Source organism: Hibiscus syriacus, unplaced genomic scaffold (assembly GCF_006381635.1).
Source record: "Hibiscus syriacus cultivar Baekdansim isolate YM2019G1 unplaced genomic scaffold, ASM638163v2 tig00111640_pilon, whole genome shotgun sequence".
Taxonomy (NCBI): Eukaryota; Viridiplantae; Streptophyta; class Magnoliopsida; order Malvales; family Malvaceae; genus Hibiscus; species Hibiscus syriacus.
In genome coordinates, this window is record NW_024063142.1 from 440,291 (window position 1) to 463,581 (window position 23,291).

At 34.5% G+C, this 23,291-nt stretch overlaps 3 protein-coding genes across 6 annotated transcripts; 2 read left to right on the forward strand and 1 right to left on the reverse strand.

Moving 5' to 3' along the window:
* The first annotated feature begins 765 nt into the window (after positions 1-765).
* LOC120166417 (axial regulator YABBY 5-like) lies at positions 766-3,532 on the forward strand. 3 transcript variants are annotated; one of them, XM_039175670.1, is made up of 7 exons: positions 766-1,039; positions 2,001-2,120; positions 2,640-2,763; positions 2,845-2,893; positions 2,985-3,060; positions 3,139-3,212; positions 3,312-3,520. In XM_039175670.1, the coding sequence occupies exons 1-6, from the start codon at positions 965-967 to the stop codon at positions 3,196-3,198; spliced, it is 504 nt and encodes a 167-aa protein (XP_039031601.1). In that variant the 5' UTR covers positions 766-964; the 3' UTR covers positions 3,199-3,212; positions 3,312-3,520. The 3 variants fall into 3 exon arrangements, with proteins under 3 accessions (XP_039031601.1, XP_039031600.1, XP_039031602.1); XM_039175669.1 differs by having other exon boundaries at positions 3,139-3,208; positions 3,312-3,519; XM_039175671.1 differs by lacking the exon at positions 766-1,039 and adding an exon at positions 1,204-1,371 and having other exon boundaries at positions 3,139-3,208; positions 3,312-3,532.
* Positions 3,533-11,601: 8,069 nt separating this feature from the next.
* Positions 11,602-13,101, reverse strand: LOC120166415. Of its 2 annotated transcripts, XM_039175667.1 has the most exons (5): positions 12,559-13,099; positions 12,405-12,525; positions 12,268-12,365; positions 11,993-12,165; positions 11,602-11,892 (listed from the first exon to the last, which is right to left on the reverse strand). In XM_039175667.1, exons 1-5 carry the CDS (start codon positions 12,811-12,813, stop codon positions 11,748-11,750), a joined length of 792 nt encoding a protein of 263 aa, XP_039031598.1. In that variant the 5' UTR covers positions 12,814-13,099; the 3' UTR covers positions 11,602-11,747. The 2 variants fall into 2 exon arrangements, with proteins under 2 accessions (XP_039031598.1, XP_039031597.1); XM_039175666.1 differs by having other exon boundaries at positions 12,268-12,525; positions 12,559-13,101.
* A 9,410-nt stretch (positions 13,102-22,511) lies between these two features.
* On the forward strand, positions 22,512-23,153 carry LOC120166382 (polygalacturonase-like). The gene is made up of 2 exons (XM_039175637.1): positions 22,512-22,790; positions 22,900-23,153. The coding sequence occupies exons 1-2, from the start codon at positions 22,697-22,699 to the stop codon at positions 23,136-23,138; spliced, it is 333 nt and encodes a 110-aa protein (XP_039031568.1). The 5' UTR covers positions 22,512-22,696; the 3' UTR covers positions 23,139-23,153.
* Positions 23,154-23,291: the final 138 nt, after the last annotated feature.

Consider the following 23,291-nt stretch of genomic DNA (forward strand, 5'->3'; position numbering starts at 1 on the left):
GAGTTGAACGTTAACTTACTGACTGTGATATGATAAAATATGATCCTAGAATCTCAAATGACTATCCTATCTCAGCCATCATATTATTGTCCAGCTTAGACAATCATCAAATTTTTTTAACGAAAAAAGAACGGGTTTGAAACATAATAAATAGTCGGAGTGATCATTTTGTGACTTTTAATAGTCGAGTGATTTAACAAAGTAACATTCTATAGTCGAAATACCATTTTACAATTTTTAATAGTTGCGGAATTTAATAAAATAGTAACCTATAATTAATAAATGGTCTATTTATGTACTTTATCCTAATAAAATAAGACACCCCGGTTCAACTGAATTAAATTTTTTCACGATAAAAAGCTCACTTAAACTATATCCCAAAAGAAATCATCCTATATTTTCTCTTGTAGAATTTAGAATGTATTTAGATTAACTAATGCGAATTATTTGAACTTAATAAGATTGAGTTCGAATCCTTAAAAACACAACAACATTATTTTAATGAAGATTTTGAGTTCAAAAGTTGCCACTCTCGTAGTCCTGTCCGATTTAACGTGATTATTCTCTATTTAGAGGGTTAGGCGAATAGGTGGAGAACCAGCTCGTTTAAAAATAAAATAGCCTTTTCATATTGGCTTGGCTTGTCTATCTAGTTTGGATATCTGATTCTCTCTCCGAATAAGAATTTTCTATTATATAAAGAACATTTCGTTTACTGTTGTGATATCAAAAGTAAGGAGTTGAGGGAATAGAACCTTTTTTTTTGTGTTGGGGGGGGGGGCCCTTCCAAGAGTTGCTTTCTTCTTGTGGTTTATTGCTACTTGTTGCAGCGAAGCACGATTGGTTCTCTTTACTTTACCTTTTTATTTTTATTGGTTTTTATTTGTTGATTCCAGCTTTCTACTTAGAGGTTGCTCTTAGCTTTGTTTTAAATCTTTTTTTTTTAACTTGGAACTTGGAAGACATGTCGACCTGCATCGATGTTGCGCCTGAGCAACTCTGCTACATCCCTTGCAACTTTTGCAACGTAGTCCTTGCGGTATCTCATATCATATTTCTCTTCTTTTTAAAAAAAAAAAAATTGGAGAGATCTCCACTTTTATTTTATGCATATTTTGGTTTTGGTATTTTTGTTCTCCATGTATATATAGTTATATATCATACGAAGATTTCTTTTTAGGTCCCGGAACCAAGCTGGTCCTTGCATCTGCTATCAGTGCTCTTTCGTTTTCTTTTTACTGAGATCTATTGATTTTGTTTTCTGGGGTTTCTTGTTTTTCTCTTCCCACTTACCAGTCAAGTCTCCATCGTCGGACTCTTCTTTTTCTTCTTCTTTTGCAGTCAAAGAAAAGACATAAAATGCAAAGAGGGGTGAAGAGGAGAGGAGAGGGAAGGGCTTAGCGTTAGCTAGATTTTACTAGTTTTTTATTTTATTTCTATGATTATGTTGTTTTTGGTAAAATAATTCTCAACGTCCAAAGTTCAAACACTGGCATTTTGTTGATAATTTGATGAGGAGAACACCTCAACTCCCTTGCTTCACTGCTGTTGTTGAATAGCTTTCCCTTGCTTAAAATATTGCAACAACCTTCTTCCTTGGCTAACTCGGTTTCTTTAGCTAATGGGGAAAGGAAAAAATATGAAGATTCTTTGTACCTTTGATAATTTCCCAGAAAGCACCCTCCTCAAACACATTAAGAAGCCCACCCATGCTCCCTTTGTTACAGTATTACGGTCTTACTATCCATCATCTTCGCAATTTGCGATGAACACGATACCATGGACAAAGAAAACTGCAGCTTAAATCAGCCGCGAAAAATCATAAAAAAAAAACCATTGACCATTACACTACTGACCTAGCTAAAACATATCGTCAAGAAAACCCAGTTGTTCAGAATCTTAGCTGATCAGGGATTCTTTTTCCTTTGTTTCTTACTACATATTATAACACAACTTTTCTCTCAAGTATACTAGCTTCTAATTATGGGGTTAATGCGCAGGTGAGCGTTCCATGCAGCAGCCTGTTTGATATTGTGACCGTCCGATGCGGGCACTGCACCAATCTATGGTCCGTAAACATGGCAGCGGCATTTCAGTCACTTTCCTGGCAAGAGGTTCAGGTGATATAAATAAATATAATACGTGTCTATTTCAGAATCTTCAAAGCCTCTGAAATCTAGGGCTTCTTGAAGTAGTAGTAATTATAAAGAGATGTTACTAAAAGTTTTTTTTTCCAACACCTACTCCATTAAAAAAGTTGCAGAGTGCTGAAACCCTAGCTCGCAGTCGACATGATCAAAACCTATTTTATTTGTTTTCTATAGGTCAAGATTTTGTCATCCGTTTTAAAGATTTTTTAACTCTCTCGAGCCGTTTTCTCATTTTCCTTGTAAGGTCTGCTTTCGGGTACCTTGATTTGGTTGACATGTGAGTTAGGGTTCTTTGGTCTAGTGATTTCTTCCCAAGAACTGTGCAAATAAATGCTAGAACTATAAAAGGGAAAGCTTTGTGAGTTTTGCATTAATTTCGCGCATTAATTTCTTATATGCTAAAGAGGAAAGCAAACGCCATAAGGTTGAAAGGACCCCATCAAAAGAGAAGATGTGTTATCTTCCTTGATTGATGTTTTCTCTTCACAGGCACCCAATTATGCAAGACAGGATTGTAGGACAACTCATTTGGGTTCGTCATCCAAAAGCAACAGGTCTCCGATGCAATCTCCTGCTAAAAATGTCGTCTCTGAAGAAAGGATCGTCAACCAACGTGATTTCACCCACTTTTTCTTGATCATCTGATCAAATTCTTCGTGGTTTGTATCTAAATTATACTCTCTCTCCTTTTCAGCTACCGGGAAGAGGCAGCGAGTACCTTCTGCATACAACCAGTTCATAAAGTGCGTAAACCCTAATGAATTTCATTCACATTACACACACTATTAATTTGTGTAATCGTTGCATGCTTTACTTAATTATGGAATGTTGTAGAGAGGAGATCCAAAGGATCAAGGCCAACAATCCTGAAATAAGTCACAGGGAAGCATTCAGCACTGCTGCCAAGAATGTAAGTAGTTCTTTTCAAGGCTGCAAAAATCCCAACAATTTTTGTCATTCACTCACTTGTTTTGGTTCCTATTTACAGTGGGCGCACTTCCCTCACATCCATTTTGGACTGATGCTGGAAACCAACAATCAAAACTAAGGTGGATGATGTAAGTAGTTTATCCACTTCTTGTTAAAAGGCATATATATATATACCAAGTAATATTTGAGATTAGCAATGCTGAACTCTATTAATTAAATGATTTATAACAGGCCTCTGACAAGCATCACATGTCAAGGACTGTACTGCTCAATAAGTGATTACTGTGTTTTCATGCTGTGGATTGAAATTTGAAGTGAACAATAGTGTTGATCCGATGTGTTTTCTCTTCAGGGACCTGAATTTATATCTTTAGTTTTATTGTATGAAGTAATATTATTTACTTACAACTGATCAGCTTTACTTTGCCTAGCATTGTGATCGTTAACTAGTGCGTGGGAATATACTTGTCTATTTTTTGTGAAAAATCAGAATCTTTAGTAATTAGACTTCTTATTTAATATTTTATGCAACATTTAGTCCTGATATATTAATTATATTAAGATTTTGTAACAACCATTTAGAGACGATACCAGTTTATCATATATTATCCTATAATAAAATCATCTAAATTAATAGCGACTTTGACATTAGACCTATTTTAAGGACTATTCAAATTTAGTGTGATCATATAATGAGCCACTTGACTTGCATAGGGTCAATATGTGGTTCCATTAGTTATCTCTAATGACGATAAAATATTTTTTTATCTGAAAATATTATATTATTGATTGAGTTTAATTCGATTGATATAATTACAAGTATAATATATATAAAAAAAACGTGTGATCGGATACGTTTAAACACTTAATATTTTTAAATGAAATATAAATAATTTTGACATGGTATCAAAAAAATAAATATTGATAACTTACTACGTTAAACAAATATTGAACTCACTTTGCTTGCTCTCAAATCCCAACAAACAGTGGTGGATCCAGCCTTTATTCATAACCTAATTTTTTTCAGTTAGTTACTTATTTAATTGATTGTACTCACCTTAAAATAAAATTGATCGTGCATGGAGGAGGAGAGGGAAAGACAAGTTGCATGTATCAATTTCATTGGCAAAGCACTTAAATCCATTGAATTATTGCAAGACTGAATGGAAGGGGAGAAAAAGAAGAAGCAACTCCTTCATTTGGGGGTCATTTACCGTCATATTATTTGTGTGATACTAATTATGCGTATAGTTTTAGGAGATATATTTAACCAAGATAAATGGTAAAATTATCTATAAAAAGTGATTAATAAATTTAACAGATTTATTTTCACAAGTATAAAATAGTGGGATATAAGGATAAAAAAGAAAATATAAGTGTTGTTGTTTGTTGACTTTTCTAATAATACACTTTGAATAGGAAAATTTTAAAAATTAAAAGAGACATATTTAATGTTACAAAGGAAAAATATTAATTTTGGAAAGCAAATATCTAGGAGAAGTCTCTGTCTGTCTAAGCATAGAGCTACACCAATGTGAAAAGTGGTATTTGGACCACTGTTTTGCTCCATCTCAACATGCACAGAATCTCCAAGAAAGAAAAAGCACTGAACTTCATAAATATATGGTTGTGTATTTCCAATCTCTGATTTTTTTTTCTTTTGTATTCAACCTGTTTGACTGAAAAATGATTTTAGGGTGCTTTTTATATCAGAATCATTAAATTTACTTTTGTGGTGAACAGTATCACTTTGATTCATGAAATGAGGAGACGCATTATATATGCAGAGAGACAGCAATTAGGGCATCTCTGAAAACAACCGGTGAAGTGGAAATGTGGTCACCTCCATTCCCACTGCTCTATTGTAGACCACCCACTTCCGATCCGTAAACACCCACACTTTTTCCCTTTGAATTGCATATGAAAGAAACCCCTTAACTGATCCATGTTGTTTGATTAGTTGAAGAAAAAGAGACTCTTAGGCATGTCATATGCCACAAAAAGCATCAAGTGGTAGGCTTATGAATCTGTTTACTAGATTAAGATTTGTTAGGGAAGTACCACAAACAACAGCAACTGGTAGAATACAATAACTAAACTGAGTAGAGGACTGAGGTTTACATGCCTATTGAGTGACCTCGGGATTTTACAATGTGTGAGCATCTATCCCTCCACGTCCACCTAATCCACAAAGCATGCCCTATCCAATAATGCGAGATAGTAGCAGATTCACAATGAACCAATTATAAAGTTTTTGTTGCAAGCCTTTTTCGGGCATTCAACATGTTGGTTCTCTTAAGTTAATCTAGATTTTAGCTTTAGATGATTCTTTCTCCTGTAATAAGGTAATGGTGCATAACTAATTGAGATTCTCACCGATCAAATTTGGACTCCCACGTCACTCAAAATGGTAAATAATATCATTCTTCTAGCAGTAGCATATGGTATCTTTTCTTATTGAAATGAAAGTCATACTTGACGACCTATGAGATCCGAAGTTGAACGTAATATCTGAAGCATCAACATGGTTAGGGACATTGCTTGATGAAGGGAAAGAAAAAAACAAGGGAAGGAGACAGTCTGCCTGAGCCGCCAAAGCTATACGAAGGTCCTGAATGTTATGTTCCTTTTTGGGCTGATGCAGACTGCTACCCGGTAGTGACGGCACGATGGATGGTGTTGGAGGCTCAGAACAAGCACTGGAAGTTGCAGAAACAGAGAAAGTAAAACCAGTGCTATTACCGGAACTAAACATCCACCTTTGCTCCGGCTTGCTGACAGAAATAGAAGCCCAAATTGGTTTATTCCCTAAGGACTTAGAAGGCTTTTCAGGAGCACCACTGCAACAGTGACCTTTGAGTGATCCTGTCCAATTAATTGATTGGTATAGTATTCTTTGATGTACACATATGAACTCTTAGGAGGAAAAAGAAACAAAAAGAATAAATCACATAAATAACAAAAGTTGAAGTACATGATAGACCTAGGCAAATTTGACAAATAAGACACGAAGTTAGTGCTAATCCTCCTGCACTTTATTCTGCTAATCAGATTCATGAGTGCTAATCATGAAAAAGTACCTGCCCATATATAGAGTTTGTGCTCGCTGCAAGGGGGAGAATGAACCATTCAGTAAATCACTACTCTCGTCTCGTACATGATCCAACTGGTTACAAGCAAGGAGGAAGATGCAAAATGTTTCTCATCCAATCAATCAAATACAATGCAAAATTTTAAATTTCCACACCTTCAATTTAGATTTTGAATGAATAGTTCTGGAGTAAGGGGTTCTTGGAATATTGTGAAGCCAAAATCTGCTTCTTTAACTGTTCGGTGTTGGATAACCACGCTGATCCTTTACCATGGAACCTGGCCAGCATGTGGACGACTTAGGGGAAGGCAATGGAACAAATGGTATGGTTTCAAATTTTTTAATTCAAAAGCAAATGCAAGGGTTTCTACAAGCCTAACTACTCTTAACTTGGGGTGAGTGTTAGATAACACAAGCCTTTTAAGTTGGGATGTGTTGCAAACAAGTACTTACAAGTTCAAATTCTTCATTAATGGAAATCATTTTTCATGGTTTAGTTCAAACATCATGAATATGCAGCAAGTAACACAAGATACATTCGACCAATAAAAACCCCATTAATCACCAAGAAGAGAAACGTTCCAACGAAGAGACTCCTTTTTTCAATATTAAAAAAAACGTGAGTTTGGGGTTCTGAATGCAGGAGCGAATCATTGGAAGGTGTCGAGAAGAGAGAAGGGAAGATTCTAGTAGCGCCGCCGGCTATAGGACGGTAAGCTGGATCGAACAGTTTGGATAGAAAGCAGCCGCGAAAGGATTGGTTCTGCTGAGGATGGGCATACGGTGTGACCGGTGGTCGACGCGGTGGTTTTCTCTTTAGCTTGCCTCAGACGCCACGGTCTGTGTCTCTCCATTTGATTTGAGTCTCTTTTTATCTCTCTATTAGGTATGACTCATAAATATACCGATAAAGAGGACAGAAGATGGAGCGGTACTGTACAGGATTAATTATGTGATTATATACCAGGTATTTTTTTTATTATATATAGAGATGTAACCTAAACCTATGAGATATTGAATAAAACTTCTAGCACCGTCTAGGCACCGAAGACGTAAGCACATTGCTGAACCTCGTTAAAAATTATTATGTTCTTTCGTTTTCTTTACCCGATTCTTCAACACTCTCTTATTCTATCTCAGCACGCATAATCACGCGTCTCACTCATTCTACCTACTGAACTACGAAAGCACGCCTACCTATTGAACTACGAAAGCATGCCTTTCTCGACGCTTTTGATTTTTTGTTCAATACATTTTGGTTTAATAGTCGAAAAGGTGCCCAATGTAGGTCTATTTTTCCAGTTTGGTGTATAATGTTTTTTGGTCTAATTTGGGACGAACGTTACATTCCCTAACTCACTTTAGTGCCAACCGTGACAAACCGTTAAATGCCACCTGACATGGGTATATTAGTAAAAAAACAAGCTTTCTAATTAAAATAATAACAAAATAATTAATTAAATTGAAAAAATTTTAAAAATAGAGAGAAAACCTATTTACCTTTAATCTTAAGTAATTTTCTTTCTCTTCCCTTCTTTCTCTTCCTCGTTAGTCTCTTCCCATTCTTCCCCACCCTTTTTTCTAGAAAAAAGGAAAATTATTGGTGCATTTTCGTTTCATTGTTGAAGAACTTCAAATGATAAGCATGGCATAATCCAATGTAAAACTAATTATGAATACCTTTAAGATCAGCCAAAATTCCAGAAGATTATGTAAGAAATAAAAGAAAGAGAATCTAAATCTAAGAAATAATTCAAAACGTAATTAAAAACAACAAAACCTGCTAGAGGTGCCACAAACAGTGAAACCCAGATCGTAAAAAGAATTAACTTCAACGATGCCATTGTAAACTCAGTCGAGTTTACGATGGATTTAAACCAGAAGCAACATACAGTAGGTGGTGGAACCAACAATGAAGAAAATAATGAGCAAGCCCATGATCCATTCAATTCTCTTGAAAGCGTAAGGCATTCCTAAAACGTTGGCACCAACTATGGCTATAAAAACATTGGCCAATGTCTTTGGATATGATGATTACGGCTTCTGCTCACCTATTAGAGGTGTTTCTTCTCCCGAAAGAGGAGTCATCAATTTTCTCAAAAAAAATGAGGACGAGATCTTTTCCTTATCGGAAACCATGGTTTATTGATTCCTTGACCAAAACAAAATTTGGGTTAAAACGTTCTTCTACATATGGAATTTGAATTTCTTTTGTGTGGAAATTTGAATGCAAAATGTGTAGTCAGTAATCACAAAAACAAATTATATTTATGAATTTAGGGTTCTTCAATTAAATTTCAAAAAAATGGTGGAGAAGCATGGGAAGAGAGTGGCCGGGAAGAGAAGGAAATGGAAGAGAGGGAAAATTACTTAGGGTTAAAGGTAAATAATTTTTCTTTTTCTTTTTTTTCAATTTTAATTAATTCATTTATTATTATTTCAATTACAAAATTTGTTTTTTATTATTACACCCATGCCATGTGCCATTTAACTTCCCAAATTAACTGCCCATCATGACCCAGACACCAAAGTGAGTTACAAAATAAAACGTTCGTCTTAAATTGAACCGAAAAAAATATTAGACACCAAACTAGAAAAAAAGGCATACATTAGACACCTTTTTTTTACTAGGAAGCCCATTTTTTATAATATTGTGGGACCAGTTCTAATAGGCACATCCCACGTTATCACACGAGGTATTTCATACATTTTTTTCTTAAACTATTTAACAAATTGTCATTATTTTTCTTATTATATGTCTTTACTCATTTCCAATCAAATGCATAAAATTAATTATCGTTATTTTCTTGTGGTGTTGGGAGCAATGTCTCTAGTGAAATTCAAAGCATGACAGATTTTAAGTAGGGCATGCTACCTGTGAGGTATCTGGGTATATCAATGGCAACTAGAAGGTTTAATGAGAAAGATTGTTATCCCTTGATTGTTAAGATTAGGGAGAAACTTGGTGTTTGGTCGATGAAAGTTTTCAGCTATGTTGGTAGGCTACAGTTGATTATAGTTGTTCTATTTAACATTTCTAACTTCTGGTGCAGGCAAGTTATTCTTCCTAAGGGGGTTATTAGAAGGATCAAGCAGATGTGTATGTGTTTCTTCTATAAGGATTGAGATGATCCTGCCTAGGGTGGTGATCGAATTGGTTGGCAGCAAATTTGCTCATTAAAAGCTTAGAGAGGCCTTGGGCTTAGCGATTTACTGTGTTGGAATCGTACGTGCAGTTTTCAACTCATTAAATATATCCTTGTCGGGGAAGGCTCTGTTAGGTTGGCCTAGATCAACATGTATATTTTTAAAGGTGTTGATTATTGACAGGTTGATAGCATGTCTCATTTTAGTTGGACCTTGAGGAGACTATTGAAGATGAAAGATGAGGTTAGAGTTTTGTTTGGAGGTGGTGTGAGTTGGGCAATGGTTTGTAATTGGTAGATTTGGGATAGGATTAAAAGCATGAGCCTCAAGGTAAAATGGCATAGGGTTGTGGCTTGGATGATCATCTTGGAAAGCGTTCCTACCAAGGAGAGACTTGCAAGAATAAGAGTGACAATGGATAGTATATGTAATATGTGAGGGGGTTCATGTTAAGACTCGGGATCATCTTTTCATGGAATGTCAGTTCTCTTATGAAATTTGGACCAGGATCTTGCAGTTTTGCGATCTGCAGTGGAATATAACTGATTGGAATAATTCTTTGCAATGGATTGTTGAAAAACTCAAAGGTAAGTTGCTTATAGTTTGTATCCTCAAATTGACTTGGGGTGTGGTTTTTGTATTTTGTATGGGAAGAACGTAACTCTAGGTAGTTTCGAGGGATTGTTAGGTCTATTGAGGAAATTGTTGAATGTTTTAAGGTGGTTGTGAAAATTCGTTTGTAGGTTTGTTCCATCGATAGGCTTGATGGGGTGAAATTTGTTCTATGTAATAGGTGGGGATTTGATTTGGATATGTTTGACTGTATGATGTAGCAACTTTGTTGTTTTCTTTGGATTAATCTACAATTGAATTATCCAAAAAAAAATATTGTTATTGTAATCATCGGTATCCAATATATTAATTGAATAATTCAGGTCAGATATTGCATAAGCAAGAGCGATTCTTTCAACTCAATTTATTATATTTACAAACACTAAGATTCAAATCTCTGACATTGCTTAAAAAATTTAATGTCTCGTCATATTAAACTAACTAATTATTGATATTATATTTCATAATTTTGATTTCGAAAAAATTCAGAAAAGAAAAACTTCTTAAATATTTGGGTAAAATACACAAATGGTCCATTGACTATAAGGTATTATTTTATTAAATCTCTCGACTATTAAAAGTTACAAAGTGGTCCTCCGACTTTAGAGTGTTGTTTTATTAAGTCCCTCGACTATCAAAAGTTATAAAATGGTCACCCATCTATTTATTATTTTCCAAACTCGTCCTTTTCCGTTAAAATTTGGCGTTACTATGTGTTGAATGTTAACTTGCTGACTTGATATGATAAAATCTGATCTTAGAATATCAAATTTTTTAATGGAAAAGTACAAGTTTAGAACATAATGAATTTCCAGATGATTATTTTGTAACTTTTGATAGTCTAGTGACTTAACAAAGCAACACTCTATAGTCAAATGACCATTTTATAACTTTTAATAGTCAAATGACTTAATAAAATAATACCTAATAGTCGGGGAACCGTTTGTGTACTTTATCCTAAATATTTTGAATTTCGAAAAATGTCAGTTTTTCCCATTTATATTTTATTCCATTATTTTTGCAATTATAAGACATGGTAAAGACTAAATATTAATAATATCGCATGCCTAGAAAACTAAAATATCACATAATGAAAAATTCTAAAGGGTTGGAAACAAGTGATCAATATTATTTAATACACATTGAATAGAAAATATATAAATTTATTTAAATTTATTTTAATCCTGAATTATAAAATTTAAAACTTTCAAACACCTTACTCTAATTTTAAATGATTTTTTCCTCAGCAAATAAAACCAAAATTAAAATGTCCTATTAAAAACTTCTTAAATCTAGATGGAGTAAAAGAGTACATTCTACCAAAATAATATAATATATTTTACGAGAGATAAACATTTTTATGTTGACATATTGTTAATAAATAACATTTGTAATTATGATTTTATCATTAATATTGATGTTCCGTTAACATATTTTAATTTATTATTATTATTAATCATGAAAGGTTATAATTTTAAAATTATTAATTTCATCGACGAGAAATAGATTTATCCTTTCTCTATATTTTAACTTTGACTTCCCTTCTAATCCAACCAAAGTTTATAGGTCACTCGATTATTCATAAATAATCTATTAAATATCACTATATAAGCAAACACCATTAGAGAGATTCCAATGAATGAAGAAACCATTTCCTTATTTTATTTCCCCATTTACAAGGATATGGACGGGCTTCAACGATGATAAGCGCTCTCAAGTACTACAAATCTCATCATTTATACAAAGGGTCAAAAGAAACAAAGTGCATATTAACACAACTCAAAAAAGCTAAATACAAAGCTATGTCACAGCTAGTCTTAAGAAGCAGCGGCCAAAGGTGACGGCATTGGAGGAGCTCCATGGTGAAAGCTCTGCTCCAATCTTTCACTCAAATTTTCCCCAACTTCATCTTCTTCATCATCAGCATCCCAGAGAAATCGTGCATATGATGCTAGCACAAAACTGCAAATTCATCACAAATAATAAATTTCTAGTTAATGGTGTGCAGTTTGTTATAAATGAGAATAATCCATTGCTTAAAAGTTAGTTTAGGGGTATTCACCTGTCGTCGGGGGCGGCTTTAACGGCTTGCTCAAAGTAAGATTCAGCTCTCCGCTTATCTTTGTGGGTTTCCCAGATCAGATCGGCGTACATGGACAGAACATTCCCGTCATTTGGATTTCCCAAGATCGCCCTCGCACAGTAATTCTCGGCTTTCACGTAGTCCCCCCGTATCTGTCCCGAATTACGACGTTAGATCCAACTCAAAATTCGAAACTCGTTGTACGAGCTTTATTTTCTGAATAAAGAATTAAATCGGTCAATAAATTAGCTTACCTCCTTTAAAAATCTCGCGTAATTTCCTAGGAGAAGTGAATTTCCAGGATTAGCTTCGATCATTTTCCGATAATGCAAATCCGTAACATCAATTCCGTTATTCGAATCCCAAAACCCCCATTCGTTATCGTCACTGTCGGAACCACCAAAGCCGCCGCCGCAACAGATCTTTCCCCCACCACCGCCTATCCCAAATTCTTCCTCCAACCCATGCGAATCAGTTCTCCACCGTTGAAAACGATCTTCATTTTTCTCCACCTCTTCCTCCTCGACGCATTTCCCATTCAAAAACCCGCTTCTATTCTTGGTGGTTTTTATCTTGGGGACTACTAGATCACTCAAATCAGTCTCCGACACCGCCCTCATCATCCTACGGCTCGAACCGTCGCTCCGCCCTGCAGAAATGGAGCTCGAACACGAAACTGTAAACGAAATGGCTCGGGGTATGGAAATCTGGTACAGTGATTCGGGCTCCGGAGATAAATCCTTCGAGTGTGAGACCCATGAGTTGAATACCCGTATTGATGATGAACTCCTTAACAACATTTTGGTACTAAAATGAAACGTTTATAAAATTTAAGGAAATTTTTATAATTAAGCTAAAGACCTGGATGATTGTAATTTTTTGGGACCTCGCTTCTCTGCTGCGACTGGGAGCTTGAGTGGGCTTGTAGGTTGCAGGGTAAGTCTTTATTGTTCTTAGACTTGAAATTGTCTTGGAATTGTGCCACTTCTTTGATTTTGAAGGAGCGAAATTGTAGGATGTTTCGTAACAGTGATATTTCAGCCTTGAGTATTATTGTTAGGTTGAAAGAGATTGTTAGGCTAAAGTTACCAGCTTTGGGTGCTATAGACGGATTTTTTCTAGCAGTAATCTTGAGGGCTAGGTACTTGCTCTAATTGAATTGCTGGTTTTGAGTTTTAATGCATTACGTGTCATTTTTTTATTTATTTAATATAAAATAATTTAAAAATATAAAGGGTAAATTACACCGTTTCTCACTGAACTTTACTCTCTCTTCTATTTTACTCACCCAACTATAAAATAGAATAGAAGGTGGTTGGGAGTCACCGTCGACCGTCGTAGATGGTAATTGTTTGGTCTTAAATTTCATGATTCGTTTCGCCTTAACACATTGAGTCTGAATCCAACCTATATTTAGTCGGAATTTGCTCCGAAGTCTATGATTGAAAATTGAAAGTGAGGAAGTTAAAACGTTTCAGTAGAGATTCATGGATTTTGAGACATTTTCCGGTGAAATAACCACCAGATTCAGACTCAGGGGGTCGAGACAAACCAACCCATGAATTTTGGGATCGAACGACCACCATCAATGACCGTCGACAGTGGTATTCGACCACTTTTTGTTTCTATTTTATAGTTAAGTGAGCAAAATATGAGAGAAAATAAAATTCAATGAGGAACACTGTAATTTAAGATTAAATAATAATAATAAAATGACATGTTATCACGTTGTTAGAGAGATAACGACAGAGAGAAAAATAATTCAATATATAAAATTCAGTGAGTAAAATATAAAATTAAAGGTACGATGAGTAAAATATGAAAGAAAATAAAATTTATTGAGCACCAGTGTAATTTAAGCGAAAATTAGTTCATGCCAAACAGACCGTAGAGTTGGCATAAACAAACCAGTGGGCTTTTCCCCCAAATCCGCGCTCGACGGGACAAGTACACCATTAGACGCCACGTGACAAAATTCACGTGTACTTAGGCGAGCCATCACCCGTCAGGTTGTGGACACGAAGTGCTTCGACGGCCCTGATTCAATCTCTCCACGAGAGACATTGAAAACCCAGCGGCGTTTCATTTCCCACGGGAAAGTGTAAAACACTTTCCCGCGGTGTCATGATGATGAAAACAGCCCGTGTCCGTATCAGTTCAATTAGCGGCTTGTGGTGGGACCGATAGTGCAAAATGAAGCGAGTGGTGGAGCCCGAGGGATTGGGCTCAACGGTGGAGAGTTTAGAAGCCATCATGCGTGCATGGGGCTGGGTTCCACTATTCATTCATTATACATTTATTCCTCCTCCTTCTCGGATTTATGGGTCCCAATTAGCCCACCAACTTGAAGGCAAATTTCGTATCCCAATTATTCCTTCTTTGAATTTGTGTGATTATTCAACGGAGGTTGCATTCGGTACTGTAAAGAAAATTAGAAAGAAAAAAAGGAAAATAGAGATAAAGTGTTATATTATCTAACATCAAGTTGAAAAATGAAATGTATTTATAATTACTGATTGAAAACGAGTAAGTTGTTCTAGTGAGATGAGGCACTAGGTCTCTTAAACAATGTTAGGAGTTCGAATCTTGGCGTTTGCGAATAGAGTAAATTGGATTGGAGGGTCGTCCTCGTCTCTGCAGTATACACTCTGGATTAGTCGGTCAATAGATCCGATACCAATGATTAATTAAGAAAATGAGTAATGAGAAAATAAACGAGGATTATCATTTTCATGAAAAAGATAATAAATATTGCGTATTATCTATCATTATCTTAAATATGAATAATAAGAATGTGGAAAAGTTATGGATTTCGATCCAAGAAATATAAAATAAAAGCAACAAATATAGGGAGGCGGGCTTCAAGGAGGCCAACAATCCATGTCATGTATCATTGTTAATCTGATTTCTTATCAACGCTACATGTTGGGCTTGTCACAGGAAAGTTTTCACTTTCCTTAACCCACTTTCATCTTCATTGATTCCTACTTGTACCTTATGCCATTGCTAATCCATCTTCTTTGCACCAGATTTTTACATCTCTTTTTGTCTTGCTTGTTACTTTATTAAACCAGAGATGAACTACTGGACTCAGAGCATATTGATTTTAATCTTATACTTTGCAGGGAAATCCAAGTAATTTCTCCATTTCATGATTGCTTTGCAAAATAAAATTGGGTGTGGTGTGTACGTATCGTTTTCCTGGTCCATGGACACATGAAATCCTTACTAGACGCAGGAATAGGATTGAAAGGAATTTATAACACCACCTTGTTGATACGTAGTAGGTTCATGTGAGTGTCTCTTCTTTTTCTTCTTCTACCTTTGCATACAAACCTAGGCATTGCATTGCAGGCCCCGTTATCCTTGTATCTTAGACCGTATTCAATGATATATGATTTGATAAACATGACAGCAATAATACAAATGATTCAAATTAAAGCTTCCAGCCAGTCTCCATGCTTGCAAATGGAGCCCTCACTTTCTGTTTTCTTCACTCCTTGGATTTCAGTTGTTTTTACTATGTGTGATTCGGCAGTTGAGTAGATTTGCAGCAATCTTCATCACTGTTTTGTTACTGCTGGTGGATACTCTCCCCAGTCTTCCCGCAACCTGCAATTAAACTTATCTTTATTCCCACCAAATCAAACAACATAATTGTGAAAGTTTAAGAATCTCCATACACCCGCCAACAGCATATTCCTACGGGCAGCTATTTCGTTTTTTTTTTTCATTTTGGCCAAATTCAAGCTTCTGTTTTCTTATGATCTCTCCCTGCTTGATTTGTATTTCGTTTGTTGTTTCCTTCATTAAAAAAAGAAAACAGCAACAGTTGTGAAAACAAGCAGCAGCAGTAGTAGTCGTTGAAGTGAGGACAAAGGGCTACTATTAGGAACAGGGCAGGGCTACTTATAGACTATCCTTTAATCAGCGCATCAACCCATGTGGTCTGCAATTTTTCCTCTCTTTCCCATGGGATTAGCTATCATTAAATACCTTCTGAATTTGTGAACTCTTTTAGAATTTAGGGGAAGAAATCAATGGTGACCTGACCCATTTTTTTTTTTTTTTTTTCGTTTTAACATCTGTGACCAATATTTTTCGAAATAGTATATTTTCGGTTGAGGTGACACAAAGACGTATCTTTAGGTACGTGTTTTATCTAAGTTTATGCTAAGTAGGAGGCCACGTGTGAAAGGTGTATTTTCGGAGATGTGTTTTATATGGGTTCTGTTGAATCAGATGTCACGCTGGTATTTGTTTTAATAATAAAGATTTTATTTTTATTATTATTATAAATAATTCATATATTATGTAAAGTGTTTTGATTATAATTTAAGAATCATCGAATGTATTTTTTAAATGTGTGTTAAAGATATAGCGAATTTAGGTTTTAGTGTTATATGTTTCAGAGACTTTGACATTCACTCATTCCACGCGACATTAATCGGATGAAATAATAGATGAAAACCAGCTTTGATCTTATTGTAGTTATAGGAAAAATATATGAAATTATAATATTACACGAATTGTTATATATTTATTATTTTTTGATTATCGATCTATTAATTTTATCACTTAATTATTTAATGTAATCAATCTAGTCATTTGTTATCAATATTTAAAGAAAATATTGATGCATAAGTTAATAAAATTAGTAAAATTACACATTTAATCTTCAATAGTTACATATTTTATCAATTTAGTCTTACTTTTAATTGGTTTACTTTAACATTTTTTCTATATTTAGAAGGTAGAATTATTATAATATTTTAAAATTAATAATTAATTTTTTATAATAAATAATATTAATTATTATACTAAATAAATATCATAAAATAATTTTTAAATAAAAATTAAAAAAAATATTTAGGTGTACATACATTGAGAAATTATAGAAAATGCAATTACATTTAAATATTAGAAACAAAAACATTCATTTAAATAGAATATTAATTACATAAAGGTTAATTGTTATGTGATAATAACAGAGCTGGACATTTTTTTATATTGTGCTCGATGTTTCTACAATGGTCACATCGTTTTTGTTTTGTTGACTTATCCCGAATATCCATATCACAATGTATTCTAGTAGATTTTGGACGACCTGAGTCCCTCAAAAGCAATGGATCTAGTACAATTGTAAGCCAACTTTGAATCTAATCTGAGTCTCTTTCGTTTCCTATGGGCCTCTTTCGTTTCCTATGGGCGGAAACTCAAATTCATATACCTTGAATACTTGTGAAAGTTGGTATACGAGATCAACATAATTTTTGTAGTCCAAATGCGAATGTGAGCAAGCTGCAATGACATGAGAGCATGTATATTTGAGTGCTTGAAAGAAACCACAATCGCACCACCTCTCTTGCATATTAACTCTGAAAGAGTTAGCTTCAATCCCTTGCAGCGGAATTTGCATTTCGGTTACACGAAACAATTCACGTGTGCGAGAAAAATTTGTAACCAATATCCCATTTGATGCAACCATTTTTTTCTGTAAATCAACTACTAGTCTTGGGTGATAAATATGGTTGTTTTGCATCAAAGTAAGAGCTTGTCCACCAAGATTTGCAAAGAGTTGACCCAAACGAAAATAAGTCGTTTTAACCAACGCCATGACTGGTAAATGACGCGCCCCCTTTAAGGTTGAATTTATTGCTTCAACCAAGTTGGTTGTCATATGACCATAGCGATACCCCCCGTCATACAGATTTGTCCACATTTATTTGTTGATGTACATAATGTACTCGCACCCCTTCTTATTTTTGCCAAACAGCTCTTGTAGCATAGACTCAAACCTTTGAGGTAAGAGTTCGTAACCTAAGTCATTAGGAATATGTAATAGTTAATATGAAATATAAATAAGTAATACGAAAATGATAGAAAAATTGGGAAAAAGTAACATACTCATCCGCACGACTAACTAACGTTCATCGTTCTTCTTGTATTTTCCGTAATAGTTTGCAGCAAAATGACGGACACAATAACAATGTTGAGCATGTGGAGGTCTATACATTGTACCCAGAGACTCCATTGTTGCTTTTATCCCGGCTTCTCGGTCTGAAATAATGCATACTCGTTCCTTGGTGACAACATGTAAACATAAATTTTTAAGGAAAAAACTCAGGACTCAGTATCTTCTTCTTGAACGAGGGCAAATGCAACATGAAGAATATTGTGGTTTTCATCTTTGACCACAACCAATAATAAAACTTGATTGTATTTCCCATACAATAAAGTACCATCAATTTTGGCAATTGGTTTACAGTACTTAACTGCATTAATACACTGTGGGTAAGTCCAAAAGACACGATAGAATTGGCAGCGATCGCAAACCACTCGATCATTCACGTAATGATGTTGAGTTCCAAACTCAACAATTGTCCCGGGATTGAGTCTTTGCACAACATGAAACCAACTGGACAGCTCGTTGTGAGAGGAATCTCATTCGCCATAAAATTTGCAAATGCCATTCTGTTTTACCAACTAAGTTTTTTTATAGGAGACGGTGTACCCATATTGTGACTGTACAGCATAAATCAACACTGCAACAGCTATATGAGAGCTTTGCTTCACAATGGGCATGATTGCTTGGCAAATAATGTTAGAGTCCAAGTTGGGATGATCTTGGTTTATACCTCTTGCACAACACGTATGAGGATCGTTGTATCTGCAGACATTTCACTTTCCATTATAACTGCAAACAAAAAAAATATAATTAGTACAAAAAATAATTAATTAATAAATTTATATAAATAATAATTATATAAATATTATTTTAATAAAAATTAATATTTATATAATTATATTACTATAAAATATAAAAACTATTTAAAATAATTCTAACTTAAAAATAAATATCTTACCACTAATAAGAAATTTAAAACTCAAATAGTTGGAGAATTTGAGTTATATAAGAGAAGATAATATAATTTTGATGTAAAGAATGAAGGAGGTTGAGGGGGTTTATATATGGGAGGAGGAGAGGTGGTTGGGGGAAAACGGATAGGATTATTTATGGCATTTAATGGAAGGCAAATCCTCGGGGATGTGCCTTCCCCACGTGGCATTCGATCCAGCATAATCACGTGAAAGCGCATCCCCGGAGATGCGCCTTTCACACGTGACATCCAACTTAGCATAAACCCAGGTAAAGCGCATCCCCGAAGATGTGTCTTTGTGCCACCTCAACCGAAAGGGTGCTACATAGAAAAATATTACTCAGAAGAAACTAAAAAAAAAACGGGTAGCCGAAATCTCTGCCCTATTATCACTCCTTTTTTTTTTCTTTTCTATTCTGTCAACTTCTTCTAACCTGCTACCATAATACTAATCTAAAGCATAAAACAATCATCATCAGATGGAAAGTTTTGCTTTCTAGTTTTTCCTTGATTTAACTACAATAAGAGACTCAAATCATGTGTTTTGTCAAACAACAAACAGACAGATATCATCATCAACGTCTTCTTCTTCTTCTTCTTGTTTGAACAAATAGATGCATAAACAAAATCAGTTGCATGTTTCTATATGATAGCTGTTTAAAATTTTAAATACTTTTTGAATAAAACAAGTGGAGTGACACAATAATGACAATGAATTTGGGCTTTATTTTCAGTCACTTCGTGTCGCCCGGATGAGACAGGGTTTTCACTTTTATTAGTGTTTTTGTTCCCTAAAAACACATGTAAATGTGGCGTTTGGCAGTGGCAACGCTCAGATTTTGCTGTAATTTTCCTGAAAACCACAGTAAAAGTATAGTAGCATACTTTGTGATCCGGGGTGATTTTATAAAAAAAATCACACTGAACATAAATTAATTATCAATCATACATTATTTCATTAATTTTTATCGATCTATCATTCTTTTTAGTAAGTAGCGGATCATTGTCTGTACTTTCACGGGATTTTATATGAATTGGTGTCACGTCGTGAATGGCTCGGGTTAACATCCTCGCCTTATCCAAGTTAACGCCACGAAATGATAGACGTGAATCGTCATCCGTGCCTTTATGAGGAGTCTGACATGTGTCAGTAAGACGCAGATAACCATATGCGGCTTTCATTTTTTGTTTCGAATTTCTCGTCTTTTAAACTCTCCAATCGCCTCTAAATAACACCCCTTCAGCCGTAAATATCACCGCATCAATTCCTCCTATATTTGCTTCACAATTTCATTCGATCTTTTATGGTAATGTAATTATTTTAATATATTATTTTTATTTTATATATGATTATTTTAAAAAATATTATATTAATTATTTTCTATTATTTTTTGCGGTTGTAAAATTAAAAATTATGATCATACGTCGAGATATTTTTATAGATACGGTAACAATATAAAATTATATTATTTAAAGTATCGTGAGTTTTTTTTTAAAAAAATTATTAGGTTATATTTTAATACATAGACTATATATTTAATTAGGCGTATTTCAACTATTGTTTTAGCAGATATAAGACTCTCAATCTTTCAAACTCTCATAATGACGTCTATTTCAGTTATTGTTTACTATGATATAGAAATTTAGAAAGATAAAATCGGCATCTTGTTCGTATCAAATCATTTTGTCAAAATATCATTAAAAAGAAACATAACTCTTGAGGAGCTGATGACGAAGATTTCAAATAATGTTCATATTGTAAATACTAGAAGATTGTCATCGTTTCAGTACAGATTTCCAACATCGGCATTGCCGTTAACTTATACAACATTTGAACTATCGAACGATGATGATGTTGCAATAATGGTAGATTCTTAAAATCATTATTCATATGTCAATACAAAGATGTATGCGAAATTTGTTGAAGTGTGTGTTGTTCGTGATATGTTATTATGCTCCCACTATGAGTTGGCTCAACAAACTGATCAAGTTAACAATCCAACTACATTAATGTGTAATGATTTTAACGCTATAATGGAAAATTCACATCATGGTGACATCCCATCAAGTTTAATGGGGAGACATTCATGAACAACTTCTTACGATATGTTCCTAGGTGGCTCCACAAACAACCCAACCTCGACTAAATACGTCCATATGCAGGTTGATATCTCTAATTTAAGATTACGAATGAAGGGATCTAATATACGGTCTCTATCCTAATTTAATAAATATTATAGAAATTCAAATATAAACTAATACTAAAAATTAAATAAATAAAATATCAACAATAATTATAATTAAAATTAAAATAGAATTTAAAATTGTTACTATATTAGCAAAATACCTCGAAATATGATGTTTATCCAAATGTAACAGATCACATTCCATTTTATAACTGTAAAAAATAATAAAAAGTTAATATAATACAATTTAACAAAATAATAAATTATTAATTTATTATAATATAAAAAAATATTTTACATTCTTAATAGAATCTGGTCGAGTTTGAGCTTTAAGAGTATTTGAGCTAGTTTGAACTTTGAGAGGATTTGAGAATTTGGTGTGTGTTTGAATGAAAAATAGAGGGGTAATTATAGGGAGAGGGAGGGAATAATTAATGTAGGAGGTGTGAACGGTTGAAAATTAAATGAAATGTGCGTATCATCATCCGCGCCTTATAGACACGTGTCATAATTCTCAGAAAGGTGCGGATGGCGATACATGTCCTGACGTGCTGACGTGACACCAGTTCGGATAAGGCGCAGATAATCATCCGTGCATTTCATGACGTGGTGCTAACTCGGACGAAACTCCGCAAAGGCGCGGATGACGATCCGCACCTTATCAGAAACGATGAAAGATCGGTAAAATTTGAAGAAGTAATACATCTCAGGTAATTATTTTCTGTCATATTATTTTGGGGTAAAAACGCCGTGATCCGGTGTAGTTTTATAGGATAATCCAATAATTAACAGCCTTCCATTCACATAAATGAACATAAACTAAGCAAAATTATGATAAAATTAAGATCCTCTTATTGTATGTAACAAACAGATTAGCAGCGGATGATATGGTCCTCCATCATATAGCTTAGGTCATTACTTCACCTTCTGTTTTTCCCTGTTGAGTGACAGACTTTTCTGAAGGAGCATTCCACTTTCCGTGGAAATTAATTACTACTGCAACTACTACCATTACATCCCTTGGTTTTACAAGTCATCAAAGGCCAGTAATTTTGGATAACGAAAACATGATTTCAGACTGTTGACACAAATTTAAACACCATACTGGTTGGACATGGAGAGTGAAAAATATATAAACAACAGCAGAACATGCTGCTACTGTGTATAATACTTCATTATTGAGCTTTTTTGTAATTGCATATCTTTATATCTTAAGATAGAGGTTTGATTAAATAATTCGAAATGAATACAGATTAATAAAGAAAAAGTGAGCAAAGGGTGAGTCAAGTCTGCGTACAGAGAGATGAAAGAAAATGTAACTTCAGTCAATTCACCCTGGAACATGATGACAGAGGGTAGCTATTTCTTGATTGTGAGACTTCATCATTATTTCTAGAGTTATATTCTATGGGACCCCCTCCCATTCCCACACAACTCTGATCAGAAAGATGCATTCTATTTTCCTTTCTTTTATTAGTTCCTGCTTCTTGTAGTGAAATTGATGAGACTTGAGAGAGACGGTTGAGGCAAACTCACCCATCACCTTCTCTTTGCCATCAGATTATTAACACCTTCCTTGAGAAACAAACAAGCTCCATCCTCGCAGACAATACCTGATGGCTTCATTTAAACACCACCCTCTGGAGCTAAAGGTTTCTGTACTCAATGTCATGCTCATCTTTTACCTCACGTTTTCCCCTTCCAAATCAGGTAAAACACACACAAACACCAATTGATCTCATAACACACACACACATACCCACCGTAAGATTCTATGCTGTTTTGTTGTTAATTGGAGATCGTTTTGTTTTTGGCACAGTTGGGTCAGTATCTGTAGCAGGTAATAATGATAACAGTAGTTGGAACCAAGAGAAATTGGTTCTGGGTTCGAGGCCTCCCAAGTGTTTTAACAAGTGCCTCAGCTGCAGACCTTGCATGGCTGCTTTAGTTGCTTCTCATAATCATAGAAATATTCGAAGCTATTCGTATCAAGGTGATGAAAGCTATTATCTACTGGCCTGGAAATGCAAATGTGGAAATAAATTCTTTCAACCTTGAGCATATATATATAGCTTAAATCCCTGTTAGCTTACAGTATAGACTTTTGCAGTGTAGTTTGAATCTTTGTTTTCCGATTTAGTGAAGATGTTAGTATCTGATATTTATCATTCTACTTCTTCTAGTGTCATAAAACATCAATTTGACTCTTTT

What these genes read in the sequence shown, in the direction of transcription:
- LOC120166382 (XM_039175637.1), top strand. Translation starts at nt 22,697, where the DNA reads ATGGCTTCATTTAAACACCACCCTCTGGAGCTAAAGGTTTCTGTACTC. An exon ending in GTTTTCCCCTTCCAAATCAG is followed by an intron (nt 22,791 to 22,899) that starts GTAAAACACACA and finishes TTTTTGGCACAG; the next exon opens with TTGGGTCAGTATCTGTAGCA.
- LOC120166415 (XM_039175666.1), bottom strand. Translation starts at nt 12,813, where the DNA reads ATGTTGTTAAGGAGTTCATCATCAATACGGGTATTCAACTCATGGGTC. An exon ending in CCACCAAGAATAGAAGCGGG is followed by an intron (nt 12,526 to 12,558) that starts TTTTTGAATGGG and finishes GAGGAGGAAGAG; the next exon opens with GTGGAGAAAAATGAAGATCG. An exon ending in AAAGCCGCCCCCGACGACAG is followed by an intron (nt 11,893 to 11,992) that starts GTGAATACCCCT and finishes ATGAATTTGCAG; the next exon opens with TTTTGTGCTAGCATCATATG.
- LOC120166417 (XM_039175670.1), top strand. Translation starts at nt 965, where the DNA reads ATGTCGACCTGCATCGATGTTGCGCCTGAGCAACTCTGCTACATCCCT. An exon ending in TTTGCAACGTAGTCCTTGCG is followed by an intron (nt 1,040 to 2,000) that starts GTATCTCATATC and finishes GTTAATGCGCAG; the next exon opens with GTGAGCGTTCCATGCAGCAG. An exon ending in GCATACAACCAGTTCATAAA is followed by an intron (nt 2,894 to 2,984) that starts GTGCGTAAACCC and finishes GGAATGTTGTAG; the next exon opens with AGAGGAGATCCAAAGGATCA.